Source organism: Colobus angolensis, unplaced genomic scaffold, assembly GCF_000951035.1.
Source record: "Colobus angolensis palliatus isolate OR3802 unplaced genomic scaffold, Cang.pa_1.0 Scaffold15, whole genome shotgun sequence".
NCBI lineage: Eukaryota > Metazoa > Chordata > Mammalia > Primates > Cercopithecidae > Colobus > Colobus angolensis.
In genome coordinates this window covers 3,675,611-3,699,295 of record NW_012114599.1, presented here as the reverse complement: position 1 = coordinate 3,699,295, position 23,685 = coordinate 3,675,611, and the positions used below count along the sequence as shown (strand labels likewise).

At 36.3% G+C, this 23,685-nt stretch overlaps 1 protein-coding gene across 1 annotated transcript in view; it reads right to left on the bottom strand.

Moving 5' to 3' along the window:
• SRBD1 (S1 RNA binding domain 1) overlaps positions 1–23,685 on the bottom strand; it is a 238,751-nt gene that overhangs the window by 81,619 nt on the left and 133,447 nt on the right. The window contains exon 17 of the mRNA XM_011935886.1: positions 18,326–18,408. Within this exon, the coding sequence (XP_011791276.1) occupies positions 18,326–18,408 (83 nt within the window). The remainder of the gene's footprint in view (positions 1–18,325; positions 18,409–23,685) is intronic.

Here is a 23,685-nt window from a genome sequence, read left to right as displayed (position 1 = left end):
GGTGTGAACTAAATGACCTTGAGGGTCTCTTGTAACCTGAAATTAAATGATTCAGTGAATATCTGATAAGGTTAGCATATGAATAAACAATAGGAATAAATAGGACCTTAACATCAAAGATTTAAACAAAAAACTACTAAAGTGAATGAAATTTGTTTGATTTCATGAAGTGAAATCACTTCCACATATGCACCTTCAGGCACTTCCATGTCTAATTTTTTTCCCTTTAACATTCCTTCAGAAAACATACGGGTATCCTTATCTTATTTTCCAAGAAGGTAAAATTACTTTCCCAAGCTGACATGACACATGAGTAGCTAAACCAAGGTCCATAGCTCACTTTGGTGTCCAGGGCTCTGTGGTCTTTCCACTAAACCACACCGAACAAGGATGGTGCCAGTGAAAATGTTTCTGAAATTTTAGTTTAAAGCAGGCTCCTGTCTATGTAGGATCTTTATCTCTCAGGGAAATTTTCACTAAACACACCCTGAATAACCCAACTGCAAGGATGGGCATAGGTCAATGAGCATAGTTATGTGCGCAAGGTGTGACTAACCAAGTATTCTAATCTAGAATCCAAATTTCCTTTTACAAACTTAATGATAAACACGGGATTTACGCACAAGAAGACATGTCCTGGCTCACTGCCAACTTCCATGTTCCATTTTATTCACAATCATGCCCTGACCATCTAGCTGACTGGGTTAGATGTCTTCTATATTCTGCTGCCATCACTGGGTCAGTGTTCCGTTAATGTTAATTCTGGTAGTATGCCTGTAAATTTGTATTTTGAAAAACTAAAAAAAGTTGCTTAAATTTGTCAACACATATCTGAGTAGGTTTCAAATCGTAAACGAGGTTTGGCTCACTTTTTTAAAAGCCTGGTTGTATTTCACACCATATGAGGACGGCTCTGAATGAGGAACTAGGGAACAAACCACCTCTTCAAAAGGCAGCTCACAGGAGGTTGGGAGTTGAGGAAACAGGCACATAGCAAGCAGGCACAGAAGGAAATGCTGAGGAAGGCAGGGAAGAGCAGAGATACACTTGAAATTATGGCTTCGCTAGTATCTATGTTTTAAAAATAACTTATGTTCTGCATTGGTTTGTGGTGGGCATTTAGAAGGGAGAAAGGAAGAGTAACAGACTTTTCAAAACCAACTCACAACAATAACTTCTTATATCTCAACCTTATAAAAAGTAGCAAAACCATTATGAACACAAATCCTCTTTTAAAAATTTAAATGCTAGCTTATGTAATATCAAACAAAACCTCCCCTGAAAGGTCCAGGACATTGTTTACTTCTACTAGTGAAGATACCTAAAAGTTTGAGAGGCCCAACCAATGCCATTAAAACGAAGTTTTGCCTACAATCCAACTTTAAAATGAAATTTCTACCTCAATCTGGGGCTGTCCATGATCATTACTAATCACCACGACGTAAGCAGTTTCAAAGTAGATACAAAGTCACCAGGAATGACTGGTCAAGATGACCGAATAACAACCTAACCAGGCGTGCCAGTGCTCCCTCCCAGTCTACCCCATTTACAGAAACCACGGGCGTGGACCTCTCTCCTCTATAGCCTGTCTTTAAACTACACAAATAACGTTTCTCCTGGACTTTGTCAACTCTCCTGGGGAAGGGTTATGAAGGAATGACATAATTTTTAGAGTAAATGTAGGGATCTGAAGAGAAATGTGGTGTGCCACTCCAAGGAAGCAGAGATAAAATATAAAACTGATTGTTATACTTCCTTTCATGGAGACTTGTAATGTTCCAGATATAAAATACCTTAATTGCTGGCAGTTAAAAGGCTTACTGATTTCCAAGGCTTCCTGTCTGTTAATGGTTGGTACTTGGCACATCTGGAAAATGATGGGGTCTTTCAGAAATATTTCTGGGAAGATGACCTATTTTCACTCTCTCTCTAGGCAGGTTCACATCACCAGATGATGCTGGATATGGCTCCACTCCAAGGAAAACAACCTTTTCTTGGTCTTTCAATGGTTGTTTATGAGTATACAACAAGTGCTTTCAATACACTGCAAACTCGTTAGACAAGTCCCTCTGTCAATCTCACTCTACACTGTGTGTGCTTCTGTGTGGTACACATCCTCACCTTCTCCCATAACTGACGCCCCCCTACTTTTAAACCTCAGAGATTTAACCGCCTCCCAACCCCAACTTTTAAATCTCAGAGATTCTCTTGCAAGAGATTAATTTTCTTTTCCACTATCTGCTTAAAAATGCGTCCTACAAAAGGGAAGAATAGGTGCCTCATTTTCCCGGACTCTTATTTGACTTCAGATAGCTATCGTCATTCATTGAGAGCTTAGAATATTGACTTATTCTGTGGAGTCCTCTTCTGAGGTAGATGTGGGAGATACTTGAAAGCTATAAAGATGCTACTTTCGTAATGCCCTAATGTGTCGATCCTCTTCCCTTTTTTCTCTTTAGTTTGCTGACGAGAGCTGTTTAGTTCATTTACTAAGTTCTTATTTTCCCACAATAAAATGAAAAGAAAGAGAGATTAAAAATTATACAAAAACACTATAGAAAAAAAGGGAATCATTTTGTAGATAAACTTCATGTTGTGGTGTTGAAAGTTAAAGTCCACAAATCAAAATGCAGTCATTTCTACAGAGTTAGGCTTTTTCACTGCACTCCCAGTGAATCACGCTGTGGTTAGTTGAAAGTGCTGTTCACATAATAAATTAACCACCTCATTTCCTTCATCACCAAAATATACATAGCGCCCTCATACAGATTTGTTTTAATAAAAGTAATAAAGCAAGCCCAGAGGTTATGGCTGTTATGACATAATCACACCTCTGAGATTTAAAAACACTCACTTGCACATCATGCCTCAAACAGTCTTTGCAAGTCCCCTTCCAACAAAACCTAACTGCATTCATACCCTCTGGCCCCAAGTATTCCAAATAAATAATGAAACAAAAGCCTTGTATATGTCAGAAAATTCTCCCTTTCAATTATGCATTTGAAAAGAATATACACTTTTTAATAATCCAGTACAATAAACAGTTTGGGTGCCCTGATCTAGATTATTAAAGACAATGTATCAGCAGAGTTAAAAGTACACTAAGAGGAGATCGACACCATCCTGGCGAACATGGTGAAATCCCAACTGTACTAAAAAAAATACAAAAAAAAAAGTTAGCAGGGCTTGGTGGCAGGCGCCTGTAGTCCCAGCTACTTGGGAGACTGAGGCAGGAGAATGGCATGAACCCGGGAGGTGGAGCTTGCAGTTAGCCGAGATCGCACCACTGCACTCCAGCCTGGGCAACAGAGCGAGACTCTGTCTCAAAAAAAAAAAAAAAAAGTACACTAAGAAGGCAGCCAACTTGCCTCCTGTCCCACCCAAAAATAGATTTTTTAAGGTTAGTTGTTCAAAATGACAACACACGTATTTCTGTGGACTGATAAACAATTTTCATTCTACACAAATCCAGGATAAGTAACTTTTCTTACTTGGTAATGATATTAATTATTGAGAATAACCCGGGGGGGAATATCTCTTGTCAATATAATTTTCCCTCACTACAGACTTTTACCATTAGAATTCCTTTCCATGATCACCAGAAAGAAAGACACTGTAACACAACTGTCTATAGCATAAGATAGATTGGGTGGAGAACTTTGCCATGAGTGAACCCATACCATAATTCAATAAGGCCACCCTTCCTATCTCTGTACCATATTATAATCACTTTGCAGGCAGGGTTTATTTCCCACCTCAACTCTTACACCTTAGGCCCTCCTACAGGATTATGCATTTAATGTCTACTGTCCCTATAATAATGATGATGTCTTCCCCCTTAAATTCAAAATGTAAGATAATCTTACAGGCAATTACATTAGCCTGTGCTATTCTTAAAGATCATGATCAACACACACTCCAACACACACATATAAAGGAATGAGTTAATCAACATACCTGAAAAATAACATGTATCAGATATTCAGGATACAGTTTTGAAATTCTCAGAAGCAGCCCCCTTAGTACTTACACATTTTATTTCTCTTCTCAATTGCTATAATCACCTAGCACAATCTTATATTTGGGTTCTCAACATTTTTTCTAATGAGAACATTATTATATTACATGGTATTTTCCCTGAGTAAAGGTAAACATTACATCCAAGATTCTTAGTGTGCCAAACATTATATCTATACATTATATCCCAAAATTCAGCAAAGCAGTAATGCCTTTATGAAGGATTAAACATTTTTGGAGTAATCTTTGGAGTAATCTTATTGCACTATTTTTAGTCTACAAATTGTGCATCCACACATAACCAGTATACTAAAAACTCCCTTAGGGCTCTGTATCAAAGATAAAATTACCAAGAATGTCCATAACTTACATTTTGATGAATAAGTTCACTTTAAAGGAAAAATTCTATTCCGATGAATCCCATGGCAACACAGATTTTTCTTGGATAAAGACATTAAACTTTACATTATAAGTCCTAATTACTGATTTAGCCATAATCAAAGAACATTCCTCTGATGTGTCCTGGTAAGGATTACTTCCACCGAAAACAGAACATGCATTGCGGAGGGGGTAAAGAAATGAAGAGATACATGCTAAATTAAAGAACTCTAGTTCCTTCATCCATAGCACTCCTTCTCCACTTTCCTTAGGCATTCTCACTTCAACTACATGGCTGTTCTAATGCTCTCTGGCCCTAAATTATCAAACACCTTTCTAGCAGGTGCTCACATACAGAACTCCCACAGAAAGATTCAAGTCAAAAGAGAACAGAAAGGAGATGAGGTGTGCAAGATAGCTCCCTCCTATCCCATTAGGTTTCAAGAACCTTTGCTTACCAATTCACAGAAAAACAATGTTCTAAGGCACCTTTTGAAAAGACATTTCATGTCCTCAGATCATTGGTTAAATGGCAAATACAATAAAGAAATAACAGTCCTTGTAAAGGGTCAAGTAGTAAAGAGCTGTAAGTGTCACCTCCATACACTGAATTACACAAAGCATTCTATCACAAAGAAGGGAAAGAATGTGGCATTGGTTATTCTGGTCACTACCTCAGCTTTGAGACAGATTCCATTTTGAATATGTTAACAAGGCCTTCACAAGGCCAGCCATTCACTATAAACTAAATCCAAGGGCTTGAAATTCACACAGAGAAAAACACTGAGACACAAAATTGGAGACTGGATCAGTGTTCCAGATCACAGAATGTGTAAATGAGACAGAATATTTTCAGGAAACTGAAGTCTGAACATTAAAGCTCTACAAAAGTATAAAAAGTAAGTTGTATGCCAAATACAACCTAATAAAATAAGAAAAAAAGACTATTTATGAAATAATAAAGTGGTTTTACCAACATCTTTACACATTTGTCATAACTATTCTCAGTCCAGTACCAATACTCTGTTAAAAAGAAACTGTCATGGTTGAAATTGTGCACGCGCGTGAGCACACACACACACGCACACACACACACAGAGTCATCCCTTGGTATCCACGGAAGATTTTTTTGTAGGACTCCCTGCAGATATCCAAATCCATAGGTACTCAAGGCCCCGATACAAAACGGTGTAGTATTTGCATTTAACCTATGCTGCACAACCTCCTACATACTTTAAATCATCTCTCGATTACTTACAATACCTAATACAGTGTAAAGGCTATTTAAATAGGTGTTATACTGTATGGTTTAGGCAACAATGACAAGGAAAAAAGTCTGTACATGTTCAGTACAGATGCAACTATCCTTTTTTTCCCCTCAATATTTTCAATCCGTAATTAGTTGAATTTGGAAGCCCTAGATATGAAGGGCTGACTATATACACACGCATACATTTGTGTGTGTGTGTATATATCTATATACATACACACACACACACACACACACACGAATGTGACTGTCAAAATTCTGATGGGAAATGATCCAGACTGCAAGAACACACCATGGTCCCTGTCTGGACAAAAAACTGAACAAATTCTTACCTTGAACATAAAGGATTTAACACTTTTAAGGATCAAAGTATAAGACTGGAAGAAAACTAGAAAGGAAAACAATGATTTTCAACACATTTTCTTCAAAGGAGTTTCATTTTAAAAATACTAGTTAACAGTTCAGGTTTAAAATTTTAAGTGAAAGGCTACACTTTTTAATGTAACCTTGATTTTTACAAGATTTCCAGGTGTTCTGAATGCACACTACAGTGCATTACATTACAGTGCATTCAAAACACCTGGATCTAAGAACATTTGTGACCAGGTTACCTTTTTTTTATTTTAAATGAACAAGAATTGTTTTAAAATTAAACACAATAGACACATTTTCAGTTCTGATCCCACTTCAACAATAATTTGGAGAGGCTACAAAATTTTATAGTGTGTTATAATAAAGTTTAAAAAATACAATAAATGGTCAACTGTACCAATAATCTACCATGTATTCATTCAGAAATACTTACTGAGTATCTACCATGTGCCAGGTCCTGGGAGCTGTAAATACAAGAGGAGGAAACACCCTGCCTTCATATAAGGGCTTTTATTGCATTAGAAGAGAAACACAGTAAGCAAATAAATACTGTGATTTCAGACACTTAACACTAGCTGTTCTTTTGTGTGTGTTGAGGGGGCAGTTAGTGGGGAGCAGGTTCCTGCTTCACAAAGAAGGTAAGAAATGTAGGGGAACAACTAACTCCTCACAGTCCTGCTATCTTCCATCTCTTCCCAGGCACCTACTACCCCACAGGAGTCTCTCTGGAGTTCCTCTCCATTTTCTTCCTTAGGCTATTCCTGGAGGCATCCTGTGGATGCCATCTCCTCAGGCAACCAGCTGCCTCTCTCTTCAGCATATTCACTTTCTCACTCTCTATTTCTACCTCCTCCCAGTGACATTCAACACCTTCAAATCCTGACCTCCTAAAATAACTCTCTTCCCTAAACATTTGCATACACTTGTCTCTCAAATGCTTACCCTTCATTCAGTCCTGGATTTACTTCTTTCTGACTTCTGCCTCCACTGCTCCAGTGAAATTATTTTTATGGTCATCATCAACATTTTTTTTTTTTTTGAGACGGAGTCTCGCTCTGTCACCCAGGCTGGAGTGCAGTGGCCGGATCTCAGCTCACTGCAAGCTCCGCCTCCCGGGTTTACGCCATTCTCCTGACTCAACCTCCCGAGTAGCTGGGACTACAGGCACCTGCCACCTCGCCCGGCTAGTTTTTTGTATTTTTTAGTAGAGACGGGGTTTCACCTTGTTAGCCAGGATGGTCTCGATCTCCTGACCTCGTGATCCGCCCGTCTCGGCCTCCCAAAGTGCTGGGTTTACAGGCTTGAGCCACCGCGCCTGGCCTTATCATCAACATTTTAAATGGGTAAGTTCACTTAAAAGGAAAATTTCTTTAAAGGAAACATTTAAAATTAAACACAAAAGACACATTTTTCAGTTCTGTTCCTATTTCATCTTGGCAGTGTTTTACAATACGGATTTTTGCTTCTTCAAACGCTCACCCTTAGATACTGACTGGCATGTCCTAATTTTCCTCCTACATTACATACACTGCAATGCGCATTCAAAACACCTAGAAATCTTGTTAAAATCAGATTCTGATTCAACAGGCCTGACGGCCCAGGAGACCTTCAGCAGGGTCTCCTGTTAATCACAACAGACCAGCGGCACAGTTATCACCTGAGTGCTTACTAAGAAACACAGACTCCCATTGCTCACTCCAGGTTAACTGAATGAGAATTTGCATCTTTAACAAAGGGATTTTATAAGCATAGCCAAGTTTGAGGAGCATTAGAGATCAGTGGTTCTCAAACCTACGCCAATAAAACACAGATTACAGGGTCCAATCCCCCAAAATTTCTGATCCTACAGGTCTGGGAGGGAAGTGAAAGAATTTGCATTTCTAGCAAATTGGAGATGATATTGATGCTGCCAGTCTAGTGACTGTATTTTGAGAACTAGTGATTCTCTGCCCTGGTTGTACATATGAATCACAAGTGAATTTTAAGAAGCTTGTTGGCATGTGGGGCCCACCCCCAGACCAATTAAACTACAATCTCTGGGGATGTAGCCTAGGTATTTTTAAAAATTCCCCTGCATAATCTTAAGGTTTCTCATTTAAATAACTTAAGAGTGAGGGAAGCAGGTAGTGGCGAAAAGAAAATAGTATATGATAAATGCTAGTTAAACGACGGTACTATTGTTGTAACATACACCATAATTCCTTAAACATCTGCTCTACCCAACTCTGGCCTGCATATGAGCACTAGAAATTTGGCAGTCTACAGGTTTGTCGTAGGCCACATCTGTCTAAAATGACTATGGGGGAAAAATAATTATTTAATTCTTAAAATTCACAGAAGGAAAACCTACTATTTATGAGATAAGATATTTTTTAAGATAGTGTCAAAACTGTGCCTTACAAAGCATTTGACTTCGTGCAACATTAGGGGCTTGACAAAGATTTCTAAGAATATTATGAAGGGAAAGGTAACCTATAATATTAAATGTAAATTTAAATTTTCACTAACAATGAAAATAGCTTTTTTCTGATTATAAGTAAATTCTCATTGTAACATACACATGTACACACACATACATCAATGTACAGGGAAGACACTAAAACCAACTGAAAGCCAAAGTTCCCAAGTGAAAGCATCTTTAGTATTTGATCAAGCTTTCCTGCATCTTTTTAAAAAATTATGAAATATTTAACAAAAGTTACAGAGTATAAGAGACACCAACCAGTTTAAGAAATAAGATTATTATAAATATGATTGAAACTCCTGGCGTACTTCTCCTAGTTCCCATTTTTCTCTCATTCAATGCCCCATCCAAACTATCATCTTAAATTCTGTGCTTATTTTTATAATCTTACTATATATAGGTATTAATAAACACTATATATTTTATATTTTTAAATTTTTTATCAGTCCCATAATACTGTACATATTCTGCAACTTACGTTCTCTCTTAACATTACATCTTACGAGGTTTCTCTGTATTAATCTAGCAGCTCTAACTGGGTCATTTTCACTGCTCTATCTATCTATCTATCTATCTATCTATCTATCTATCTGTCTGTCTGCTCTTTCACAGTCTTGACTTTACTAGTATATCTTTCCAGTTTCCAGATGATGAGCACAGTATTTCCAAATTTTCACTACTATAAATATTGCTTCAATGAACTTTTTGTTTTTTTGACACGGGGTCTCACTCTGTTGCCCCAGCTGGAGTGCAGTGGCATAATCACAGCTCACCGCAGCCTTGATCTTCCAGGCCCAAGTGATCCTTCCACCTCAGCCACCCCAGTAGTTGGGACTACAGGTGTGCATCACCATGCTCAGCTAATTGTTTTGGTTTTTTGTAGAGATGAGGTCTCACTATGTTACTCAGGCTGGTCTCAAACTCCTGGGCCCCCAAAGTGGTGGGATTACAAGTGTCAGCCACCATGCCCGGTCTCAATGAATTTATTGTGCATGTCTTCTTATGTTCATTTTAGAGAATTTTTCTAGGCTATATACATTTTGCAACAGAATTGTCGAGTTGAAGAGAATTCTCATCTCCAACTTAGTTAACTTCCAGTGCTCTCCAAAGTGGTGGTACCAATTTATACGGCTACAAATAATGTACAAGATTCCAAGTGTTCCACATGCTTGCTAACATCTGAATTATCAGACTAATTATTAACAGCCTGAAGAGTTTATGGCTTTAGCGTGCATTTCCTCCATTCATGGTGAGAAAGAGAATTTTCTTCCTATCTTTATTATTCTTTTGTATCTCCTCTTCTGTGAATTGCCTATTCATAGCCTTTGCCTGTTTTTCTCTGGAACTGTCTTTTCATGTCTTGATTTGCAAGAAACCTTTATACATTCCGTATCATTTACAGTTTATGTGTTGTAAATATAGTACCTTCTCCCTGCCTATGGATGGTCAATATATTGTTTTCTGACTGAGAGATGTTTTATATTCTAACGCAGTAGAATTTACTAATCTTTTCCTTTATGATAGTATTTTTAATGTCATATAATTTTTTAAATGATCATACAATTATTAGTTTTAAACACTGAAAGTACCTTAAAGTTTTAGAAATTGTAACAGTGATTTTTGTGCTAACGTATGAAACTAGAAAACTAGAAGGTGAACTTGAAACTGAAATGGATCTAGTTTCACCGCCAAGATCAATGACATACAAAGAGTAAGCAAACAAAAGATAAAGGAAATTAGATATGTTATTTTAATAATTTAAGGCATTATTGGTAAAAGGTTCTTCAAATCACGCTATCATTTCACATTTCTTTTAAAGATAAGTAATGGTGTTACACTAGGTTATGTGTGTGTATATATGGCTTATTACATTGTTGGTGATTTCTAGGAACTTGAGAAAACTAAAGCTAATATTTCAACATAGGAAGCATAATTCATCCTGAAGTGAAAAATACCCAGAAAAGAAATTTTAAAACTTGAAATTTAAGGAATAAATAGCAAATTCTAACACATGAGTTGGGTTCATACACCTAGTCAAGGTCAATTACTTGTTTTCCTTCAGTTAGGGCTCTGCTTTGTCATAAGTGAATGCAATATCGGAATTGCAAGGCTAAGTCTGAATTTCACTCATAATACCCTGTAAAGCAAAGATTCAGTACAGCCAATATCCTGGGCCTTAGAGTCAAGGGACAAGATTGCAAAACCATTTTGGCAGAGAATTCAGCTATGTAAATAATGCCTCAGTTTTAGAACAATTTCCTCTGTTTCACCTTTGTGTTTTCTCTATTTCAAAATACTGCTTTTGTGTATGGGGCAAAAATCCAGACAAAAGTCACCTAGGTGACTGGGCATGGGACAGACTCTTTTCTGTATCCCACTATACAATGATAATTAAGGAATTAACATGTTTTAAAAGATCTGAGCAAACACTGTAGAACAGACGAGAAACCTTATTTTATTCAGACCTAAACTAAAACTCCATTTAATAATCTCTACATGTTGACTATAAAACAGTTTAAGTTGTTTTTTATTTTTTTTATTTGTTTTTACATAGAATTGATCCCACAGAGCAGGAATGAAAGAAAATGCAAATTCCCACCTTTGAGGTTTTACCGTGAAAAATTTCCGCTGGGAAGATGATTTTCCTTTTACAGTAACTATTCATTATCCACAATAATGAAGAATAAAGATGGCTGGATATAGAATCCAATAAGAGTTCCAAAAACTTATTTTGGCCAACCATTTCATTCTCTATCATCATCAAATGATCTAACAGAGAGGCACAAAAGGAGGAAAGAGCACTGTTCTGGGTCTTTCCCACTTTACGGTGTGTGTTCATTACCAAATGGAGGTGTTAATGAGCATGAAAACATCTAAAACACAGTCCAAAGAAGAAAAAAAAATCAAGTAAATCCAATGTATTTAAGTTGCGCTTTCAGGATATGACAAGGCCAAGCTAAACCACCATTCCCCACGTCCCAGAGAACTCAACAGAGCCAACCCTGCATCATCCTGCTCTCACTCTGGAGTGTTTTCTTGGGAGTAACACCAAGCCACTTTCCAGCAAAGTCTTTAGGGGTCAGTTAGGGATATGTTGTCATTTGACCACACTGGCTGCCTCTCTCTCCAGAAATAATGACAGGCATGTGTTTTTAAAATCACCTCTCCCCATTTTCTAAGACAAGGATTGGAACGCTGCCTTTAGCATTTTAGCTGTTATTAAACCAAAAGTATTTTAGTTTCCATTGAAATAATATTGTAGCTTCTATTATTTCATCTATTTAACATTCTCTCTTTGAACAGCTTTCGTTTTTTATATCAGCAGTGTTTGTCCATCTACTCGTATCTTAAATCAAAATGAAAATAAGTATTAAGTTTATACTGAAAGTACTTAGAAGTCCAGATTAAAAATAAATTCAGTCCCACTCTGGTTGTAAGGGAAATCTATGGTAATAGCTACACATTTCACAACAAATTTTTCCTAATACATATTCACTATAGGAAGTCTGAAAAACAAAAAGTGAAAAAAAAAAGTCACATCAACCGAAGAATAAGTATCGGTCACCTGCTGAGTCTTTTTTCTTCAATATAAATGCATGCCTACATTTTTAAAACACAAATTGGTTTTCTTTTTTTATTTATTTATTTTTCTTTTTGAGATGGAGTCTTGCTCTGTCGCCCAGGCTGGAGTGCAGTGGCGCGATCCCTGCTCACTGCAAGCTCCGCCTCCCAGGTTCACGCCATTCTCCTGCCTCAGCCTCCAGAGTAGCTGGGACTACAAGCCCCGCCATCACGCCCGGCTAAATTTTTTTTTTGTATTTTTTAGTAGAGACGGGGTTTCACTGTGTTAGCCAGGATGGTCTCGATCTCCTGACCTCGTGATCCACCTGCCTCAGCCTCCCAAAGTGCTGGGATTACAGGCGTGAGCCACCGCACCTGGCAAATTGTTTTTATTCTCCATCAACCACTTTGTTGAAATTTAAAAATATTATGTCAAGAGCAATTTCTCACGTTATTAAATCTTCCTTGAAAGCCTGCTTTAAATAGTTGTATATTTCAACTCATATCATAATTTTAAAAACTATTTTGCTATTATAGTTGCTTCTAATATTTTGCTATTACAGCAAACTTATGTATGAATCTTAACAGCAGTTCTTACTGTCTTAGAACTAGCTAAAGGGAGAACTAAAAGAAATGAATTTTTACAAGTGCATTTTAATAGGTATTAACTATTTGCTAGAAACAGTAATTTAGACTTCTACCAGCAGTGTATATAAATGTTCACCTCACTGTATCCTTCTGACTTGCACAGATTTTTTCATCTTATTACAACTTTACTTAATTGTTAGGTTGAAATAATAACAGCTTTTGAAATTTGGGTTTCTTTGATAGAGAGAAATTTGTATATCTTCCACAGTAAATGGTATGCAGAGGCTCTTTACATATTTTATGTAAATGTTTTATATAAACCAACTACAAATGTATATAAAGAAAGAATAAAACAAAACCTTAATAATAAAATATGTAGTTATCACATATACATTTGTGACAAATAATTTTCCTAATTCATGACATGGCTTTAAAATTATGTGTTAATAAATGACCCAGCAAATCCACTCTGAGGTATACATCCAAGAGAAATAAAAACATATATAAAAACTTGAACGAAAATGTTCACAGTAGCATTATTTATAATAGTTGAAAGGTTAAAAACAATCAAAAAGTCTAACAACTGATGAATGAACAAAATATCTCACACACACATATACACACAATGGAATACTACTTAGCCATAAAAAAAGAATGAAGTACTGATACACACTGCAATGCAGACCACCTCTGAAAACATGATGATGAAAGAAGTCAATCATAAAAACCCACATATTGTATGATTTCATGTATATGAAGTATCTAGAGGAAAATAGATTAGTGTTGTCTAGGGCTGGCAAAGAAAGGACAATGGAGAATGACTGCTAATGAATGAGTTTCTTTTTGGGGTGATGAAAATGTTCTATTTTCACAACTCTATGACTATACTAAAAAAATCATTGACTTGTACATTTTAAATGAATGAATTGTATATGTGCAATTATGCATGTATCAATAAAGCTGGGTTTCTTTGTCTTTTTAAGAGATGAGTGTCTCACTATGTTATCCAGGCTGGAGTGCAGTGGTTATGCACAGGCATGATCATTGCTCACTATAGCCTTAAACTCCTGGGCTCAAATGAGTAGCTGAGGCCAGGTGTGTGTCACCATGCCTAGCTTCAAGCTGTTTTTAAAATGTATATAATAATATGGTATGGTCTACTAAGACTCCTGCAAAAACAGTGAATTTGTCTCATTTAATTTTTAGAAAAGTTGGTAATATGCATATTTCTTGAAGCTATGCTGTTAGGTAACAGATTGCTCAGGGCACTTATATTTTCTTGGAAGACTATTATTAATATGAAATATCTTTCTTTTTCCTATTTAATGATTTTGCCTGAAGTTCTATTTTGTCTAATGTCAATACTGCTATGGCTGTCTTTTTCATTTAAGTAGAACATTTTAATCCAAACCTTTAATATCAAGGCTGTTTTTTTTCTTTAGGAGTGTCTCTTGCACATATATAACTTAAAGCTGTGCTTTATTTTGTAAAGTCTGAAATTCTATTAATAGGAGAAGTTAGCCCATTCACTTTTAAATACCTATTACTTATTCCTATCTCCTTATATTTTGTTGTTTATTTCCTATACTTTCTTATTTTCTCTTCTCTACCTTTGGATGAAATTATAAACTTTTTACATTTTACTCTCATGATTTATATTAACTATCTTATTTGTGGTTGTTCTTCATATGTTTCAGGTTATATTTTTAATCAAATTCTAGAGTTAATTTATATCTGAATCTTTTTCCTGAAAAAGAATCTTAATACTTTTTATCATTTCTTTTTCTTCCACTCTCTCATGTTGAACTGATCTGATCCAGACTTAAATATTTAAAGATTAACATTATAGATTTTTAAAACTATCAGGCTCAACTATACATTTTACTGTGTGTACATGTTTCCCATGTCATGTCTTTCCCTTCTTTGACACTCCCCTGCTTTTGGGAAGGGAGTATTTCCATAAATTCTTTCAAAGAAGGTGTGAAACAATCAGAGAAGGTTCAAAATTGTTTTCATTTTCCACTCACACTGAATTGATGGTTTGCCTCATTTAGAATTATAAGTTCAAAATGTTTTTTTCCCACAACTTCACAATTACTGCATTCTATCTTCTATCATTTATTTTTTATCAATAATAGGCCTGATGTCAATCTCATTCTTTCCTTTGCAGATAAACTAAAGAGCAAACATAGTTTGTCAGTTCCTCTTTATCACGTATTCTGAAATTTCATAAGCAGGCATTTAGTGTAGGCCTTTTGTTATTCTTTACTTCTGCACTCATAAGGTGTTTGCAGAAGACTTGTCTGTCTTCAGTTTGGGAAAATTTCCTTCTATTACTTCTGTGATTGTAACTCCATACTATTTCAATTTTACATCAGATGAACACTGAAGGTTTAGAATGTCTTCTATATCATGTGACTTTTGTTCATGCTTTCCACCATTTTCAGTTCAAAACTGCATTCTGAAGGAACTCAATCTTCCAATTCATTAATTTGGTTTTAATTGTGTCCACTCTATTTCGTCCAATTATGCATTTTAATCCTGATAATTACATTCTTAAATTCTAAGATATTTGATAGGTTTGAATTCATTTTAATACATATGTTCTTTATAAATGCAATAATCTCTCTTTTCTCTCTGTGAATCTTACTTTCACTTATTTCAAAGTCTCTGTTACCTATTCATTGTCTCACTGGGTATTGCCTTTTGTTTATTAAGTTTGGTGCTTCATTTGTCTACCATAGGTTTTCCTCAAATGTTTAATCATTCTTGGTAGTGAGATCGTTTCAGAGTCCCTGTCTGTCTGTGTATGCTGTTTCTGTTTACTATTCCTCACCTCCAGTGATAATGTAGGAAATGCAGGACATCATGCCAGGTGTCATGTACATGGCAGGAATTTGTCTTCTCAGGATGAGGGTCCTTGAGCTTCCTGACAATCGAAGGTCTCTTGAGGTATCTCCCAGCCTCTCTGGCCTATGTTAGGGTCATTGCTTTAGCTTGGATTCAGAGTATATTGGGGAGGAGGTTACTACAGGCCTAGCTTCTCTATATGTATCTCATTATCTAATACTTCAGACCCTCTCCCTACTATTTGAATCTGACTAGTTTGGCTCTACCTGGAACTGCACCTACCTCAAGAACACATTGATACACAATGATCTGTATATGTTTTGAACTGTGACTCCACCAGGTTTTATTTCTCCGTGGGTGTGATTCCTCATGCTTAGTATCTGTAAGGAATTCCTGAGATTTCCATCCACTAATGGAGGGACCCTTTCTTGTTTTCCCATGCTGTTATCAATTTATTCACATAAATATATATTTATATAGGTACACATGTACACCTTTTCTGTCAACGCATGGAATTAGGAGTTGTGAATATGCAGCTGATGATGGCAGTGTAATTAAAGAAAAGCATTAATTCAGCCTACCATCTTGATCACGTTCTTAGTTTCATTATTTGCTGAACAGTGAGTAGTCCAATGTTAATATGGCTATTTTTTTAAAATCTCAGACTCGTATATCCAACTTCTATTTGACATCTTTCCCTGAATTTCTTACAGACATCTCAAGCTTAACATGTCTAAAACTGAATTACTGATCTTAATCTACCACACCTGCTCTACTCAAGCATCATCCACATATCAGAACCCTTGGAGCAAATTCTTCATAATTCCTTTTCCCTCACTTATCACCACATAGACCCGACAAAATAGACTTGACTTCTTTCCATCTTTACTGCTATTAACTTTGTCCAAGCACTATTATTTGTCACCTGGGCCAGTACAAGAACCTCCTAGTTGTTCCTATTGCTTCTCTTCTTCCTAAGTCACTCTTCCCAGATCAGCCAGAGCCAATGTTTAAAAATATAAATCAGATTATGTCACTTCCCGTTGCTTAAAACTCTTCTATTACTTCTCACTGCTGTTAAAATGAATTCCAAAGTCTTTCACATTAAATGTTATCTCTGAATCCCAATCTGGAGGTTAAGTCTCCACTATTTATTTAAAGATCTCTTTGAAGTCAGTAGCTTATTAGCCTGCCCAGGTTTCATAAATTTGGAATCTTCTCTTTATTCCACTGCCTTGCCAAGATGCTCCATAACTTTATCTTGAATGAATATAATTCCTCTTCATTATAATGCCTATATCACAAAACTGTTATAGTTGTACTTTTTCTTTTTCGAGATGGAGTCTCGCTCTGTCACCCAGGCTAGAGTCCTGTGGCGCAATCTTGGCTCACTGCAACCTCTGCGTCCTGGGTTCAAATGATTCTCCTGCCTCAGCCTTCCACGTAGCTGGGACTACAGACACACGCCACCATACCTGGCTAATTTTTGTATTTTTAGTAGAGATGGAGTTTCGTCATGTTGGCCAGGCTGGTTTCAAACTCTTGACCTCCAGTGATCCACCTGCCTTGGCCTCCCAAAGTGCTGGGATTACAGGCATGAGCCACTGCATGTAGCCAGTTGTACTCTTTAGATAACGTCATTTCTATCTACTTGTAACTAGATCAGTCCCTTTACCAACTATCTTTCTGAAATGAGTAAGTCCAGTTAAAAGTCTGAATGCCTTAGTCCAACTTGCTATAAAATGGAAATATTCCCAGTTGAATCTCAATATGACAGGTTAATCCAAGCTTTGCTACCATGTGGTCTTGGGTAAATGTCTTAAGTACTCCAGGACACAGACTCTTTTTCTATCAAATGAGGAGGGTAGGGTTACATGAATTCTAAGGTGTCTTCCACATCTAGTAGTCACAAAATCCATGATATGATATATTTCTTTAGAAAAAGTGTAGTATAGTACCTATCATTCAAATCCCATAAAAATTATACTGAAGGAAATACTCTATTTCACAATTAACAGCTTCTGACAAAGAGGAAAACAATTTGACCCAAATCTTCTGGAGACAACTTAAGCCCCACGTACCATTTTGCTATCACCATAAATTCACTCTGCCAACGTTTAGCGCTGACTTGAATTGTCCAATGAACACATACAACCTCAAGAATTAAAAATACAGTAACAACAAAAATGAGTACTACTATTACTTACCACTTCTCTAATCACACGTAAGATCTGCTTACTACTGTGAACATCAAAATCAATGCACGATATCACTATTGTAATTATTTTAGAACGCCACGAACTGTACCCATGTAAGGTAAGAAACTTAATCAACTGAATGGTTTTAGACTATTTTGGGTAACGACCAAAAACAAACTATAATAATCAAGTAGGAATGGGAAATACAGGAAAAAAACAAGACAGAGAAGGTACCAAAAACATTTCCTTGAAAGGTCAGTAAAGATCAATAGTTCATACCAGTTTACACAAAGAGCCAATAGGTCCCCGTAGTACCTCCACTTTTATAATAATGTTAAAAGAAGAGGCTCTCTCTCCAAATTAGTTATTAGTTTCATCCAGTGTTTTCATAGTCTTTAAATCTGACCACAGTCAATTCTAAGTCTTAATCAAAATCATTAACACCAGAACAACGATGACAAAAATAATTCCCTCTTTCCCTGATGACTTAAAACTCCTACTTCCCACAAACTGTATAACCTTGAAAATGGGAATCTACTCCCATAGACACTTAATTACTATGCCAGGTTTGAGTACTGCTCCTTGTATTGATGGATTTCATAAATTAAATGATCCACATTGCTTTACCTGATACATTCCAACTCCAATGTGCTTCGGCTCAATTTTCACTAGCTCAGCTAAAGGATCTTGTACACGCCTCGCTATGGAAACTGAAAAAACAGAATCAGAAAACAAGTATGACTTAATGTGAAAAGCAGTACCTAATAATTACTTACATTAGTTCCTCATAATGTAAGTACTTAATCCTGTCCCTCCTTATCATCCCTCTAAAAAGGCCAACAATTTAGCTAAGTTTCAAAGTTCTCTTTTCCCTCCACACAAAAAGTAGATATAAACTTTCATGATGAATTATGTCATCAGAATTTCTAAGCATTCTTGAACACAAGTAGTTTGACAGGATTATAGATTTAGAAAAACAAAACGTTTATTCCCTATACTTACATGATTACCTATTCATTCTTTATGTAAAGTATAATAGGATACCTCATACTTTACAGAGCAAGCAAAATCTTGTTTTAAATAATTCTGCATTATTACAAATATGAGAGTTTTATATGTCAAATATGCTTATTAGAACTAGGTCCCCCAAATAATGAACAAATGATATAATTACCTCCTTTTTTAAATTTCTTTTTTTTTAGAGATAGGGTCTCACTCTGTTGCCCTGGATAGACTGCAGTGGTGCCATCACAGTTCACTGCAGCTTTGAATTCCTGGGCTCAAGCAATCCTCTTGTCTCACCCTTCCAAAGTATTGGGATTACAGGCATGAGCTACTGCACCCAGCAGAATCATATCTTAATGCAACTAGAGATCAAGTTACTTGGCTAATGAATATACTCATGTGGCCTTGAATATGACTGCAAGATTGCCCTGGCAAGTGATCTCCTTCTGTCCCAACTGCTTGTCTCTTAACACACCATAGTTCTAATTACATCCCTTTCTTGACCATTACAATCCATGCTCAAGAAACTTTAGAGTTAATTTCAAACATTCCTTTAACTGTGTCACGATTTTACTTGATCGTCATTGTCATTTTTTTACCAAATATCAATAAAAATTCACATCTTTAATTTATAAGATAGAGTTAGCTAGAAAAAACGATATTACAACTCTTACGAATAGTTCTAAAGGCAACCTCCCTCTCCAGTAGCATATTTACGTTGAGTCTTTCTACATGAACTGCTTCCATTTTCAAAACACATGGAAGCTGATCAGTGTCACCTTCTCATACAGGTTGGATGAAATATAAATTCATTAAGTGAAAATATTAAGACCATCAAGGAAAATCCTGTGCCTGTTTCCATGTTAAGCTGTTCAAGATCTGGAAACAAAAGTCATCTCTTGCAAGAGACTCTCAGATTCTCCAGTCACTGATTTGTACCACTTCTCTAATCAGACATAAGATCTACTTATCTACTGTGAACATCAAGTTCAACACATGATCATTCAAGTCTTTTTCATATCCTTTATTACTACATCTAACATATAGTGACATACAGCTCCTTGCAAAGCAAGTTAGAGAACATTGAGCTGGTGTTATACAATCTATTTCTCTCCCAGAAGAGATGGGGATTACAAAGCCTTCACATACATTTTTATTATTTAAAGAAATCAATTACAAAAGGTTAGTTAGTGCAAGCACTGAAGGTGACAGGAGAAATGCTTTCCTCTAATAACCATATTCATAATTACAGATTTAAAGCAGAGATATGCTTGAATTTCTCTAAAGCAAGTATTATTTCTTTAGCTTAACATTTAAATGTGTAATGCAGTAAGAATGATTTTCAACACGTATACACTGCCTATATACTTTTGAGTAAAAACAACAAGAAAAGCCCCCACAACAGTAAACCAAGTCAAGAATTTAAGAATATATGGATACCTCATTGTATTGCATTTCATTTTATTGTGCTTCTCAGACACTGCATTTCTTACAAATTGAAAATTTGTGGCAACCTTGAATTGGGCAAGTCTATTGGTGCCATTTTTCCAACAGCATGGGCACACATCTGGTCACTGTGTTACACTCTGGTAACTCTCAGCAATATTTCAAAATTAAATTCTATTTGTTATGGTAATCTGTGACCAATGATCTTTGATATCACTATTGTAATTGTTTTAGAACATCACGAACCACACCTATAAGGTAACAAACTTAATCAATAAATGATATGTGTGTTCTAACTGCTCCACCAACTGGCTATTCCCCTCTCTCCCTCTCCTGGGGCCTCCCTATTCCCTGAGATACAATGCTATTGAAATTAGGCCAATAAATAACCCTACAATGGCCTCTAAGTGTTCAAGTAAAAGGAAGAATCGCATGTCTCTTACTTTAAATCAAAAGCTAGAAATAATTAAGCTTATTGAAAAGACATGTTGAAAGCCGAGAAAGGCTGAAAGGTGGCCCTCTTGGGCCAGTTAGCCAAGTTGTGAATGCAAAGGAAGAGTTCTTGAAGGAAATTAAAAGTGTAACTCCAGTGAACACAAAAATGATAAGGAAGCAAAACAACTTTTTGCTGATATGGAGAAAATTTGAGTGATTAAACCAGCCACAACATTCCCTTAAGCCAAAGTGTAATCCTGAGCAAGGTCCTAACTCTCTTCAATTCCATGAAAGCTGAGAGAGATGAGGAAGCTGCAAAAGAAAAGTTTGAAGACAGCAAAGGCTGGTTTGTGAGGGTTAAGGAAAGAAGCCATCTTCCTAACATAAAAGTACAAGGTGAAACAGCAATTGCTGATATAGAAGCGGCAGCAAGTTATCCAGAAGATGTAGTTAAGATCATAATGAAGGTGGCTACAATAAACAGCAGATTGTCAATGTAAACAAAATAGCCTTCTCGTGGAAGAAGATGTCATTTCATTTAGGACTTTCATATCTAGAGAGGAGAAGTCAATGCCTGGCTTCAAAGATTCAAAAGACAGACTGACTCATTTTATTAGAGGGGAATGCAGCTGGTGACTTTAAGTTGAAGTCAAGGCTCATTTGCCATTTTGAAAATCCCTGGGTTCTTAAGAATTATGCTAGATTTACTCTGCCTGTGCTCTATCACTGAAACGACAAAGCTTGCATGATGGCACATATGTTTACAGCATGGCTTACTGAATATTTTAAGCTCACCGTGGAGACCTACTGCTCAGAAGAAAAGATTCCTTACAAAATATTAGTGCTCATTGACAATGCACCTGTCATCCAAGAGCTCTGATGGAGGTGTACAAGATTAATACTGTTTTCATGCCTACTAACACAACATCCATTCTGTATACCATGGGTCATGGAGTAATTTTGACTTTCAAGTCTTATTTTTTAAGAAATACATTTTGTAAGGCTATAGCTACCACAGATGGTGATTTCTCTGAGGATCTGGGCAAAGTACGTTGAAAATTTTTGGAAAAGGATTTACCATTCTAGATGCTATTAATAACATTCATAATTCATAGGAGGAGGGCAAAATGTCAACATTAACCAGAGTTTGGAGGAGGCTGATTTCAACTCTCATGGATGAGTTTGAGGGATTCAATACTTCGGTGGAGAAAGCCACTTCACATGTGGTGGAAATAGCAAGAAAACTACAATTAGAAGTGGACCCTGAAGATGTGACTGAATTGCTGCAATCTCATAATCAAATCTGACATAATGAGGAGCTGCTTTCTTAGGGATAAGCAAAGAAAGTGGCTTCTTTAGGTGGAATCTACTCCTGGTGAAGATGCTATGAACATTGTGGAAATGACAAAAAATATCAAATATTACATAAACTTTGTTGATAAAGCAGCAGCAGCAGGAATGGATAACATGGACTTCAATTTTACATAAAGTTCTACTGAATGTAAAATGCTACCAAACAGCATCACATGCTACAGAGAAACCTTTTGTGAGAGGAGAGTCCACTGATGCAACAGACTTCATTGTTGTCTTATATTAAGAAACTGCCACCACATCTCAGCCTTCAGTAACCACCACACCGGTCAGCAACCATCAACATCAAGGCGAGACCCTCCACCAGCAAAAAGATTGTGAACTGCTGAAGGCTCAGATGAACATTAGCATTTTTAACAATATTTTCTAATTAAGGTGTGTACATATTTTTTTGAGATATAATGCCATTAGATTCTTAACACACTATAGTGTAAACATAACTTTTGTATGCACTGAGTGAGAAAACAAAAACGTCATACAACACTTTTATAACTCCTATATCCAAGCTTTAGAGAGAGATGGTGCTACTTTCCTGCCGGCAAGATAATCAAGGATGAGTTGTTTAGTAGACAGTAATAATGCAGAGCTCTAGGTTGAGAATGATCAAGTCGACAATAGATTCTTGAAAGTAAGAGGGAGGCAGCTCAGGAAAAGGGAGTCTAATGAATTGCTGATAAAGATAATTAAGAGGGAGGAAGAGTTATGGCCCAAAACTTAGGGAACATCTACATTTTGAGACAAAGAAGAAAAGGAGGAAGTAATAAAAGAGGCAGAGAATAAATGATGAGGACAGCAAAGTAATAGAAGTCAAAAAGATTTCTGGAAAATGTTAAACATAGTTACATGCACCCCAATTTTTATTCTTAGGTATACGCTCAAGAGAAATGGAAACATTATGTTCATATAAAATGTTATTCATGAATTTTCACAGCAGCCTTATTCATAACAGCTAAAAATGTTAAAAAAAAAAAAAATCCATCAACTGATGACTAAACAAAATGTTGTATACCCATACAATAGAATGTTATTTGGCAATAAAAAGAAATGAAGGGCTGATACATGCTACAGCATGTTGAATCTTGAAAACATTATGCTTAAGTGAAAGAAGCCAGTCACAAAGACCACATATTGTATGATTTCTTTTATATGAACTCTCCAGAACAGGAAAATCCATACAGAGAGAAAATACATTCATGTTTGCCAGAAGTTTGGGTGGTGAGTGAAGACAGTAATGGAAGTGATTGCTAATGGGTATGGGCTTCTTTTTGGGATGAAGTTATAAAACTAGACGTTGGGGATAGTTGTACAGCTCTGACTATACTAGAAAACACTGACTTATACACTTTAAAAGGGTAAATTTTATGTTATGTAAATTATATCTCAACGAAGCTATTGTTTTTTAAAATGTAGTATGTCCAAATGTATGCCAAATACTATTTTGCCCACATATAATGACAATAGTTTGCTGTTTCACTACTATTCACCATTGTTCAGAAAACTCTAGTTGATGCAACTTGACAAAAAGGGAAGATATAAATATTGAAATGACATTATTTACATATGATTATCTACCTAGAAAACCTAAGCAAGTCAAATGAAGAAATATCAGAACTAACAAGATTCCAATTAGCTGGGTAGTTTCAAGACACACAAACAAAAACTGATGCTTCTACCATATGCTATCAAACCAATAACACAGGAGTTGGGGAGTGGAGAGAATGAGGAGATGC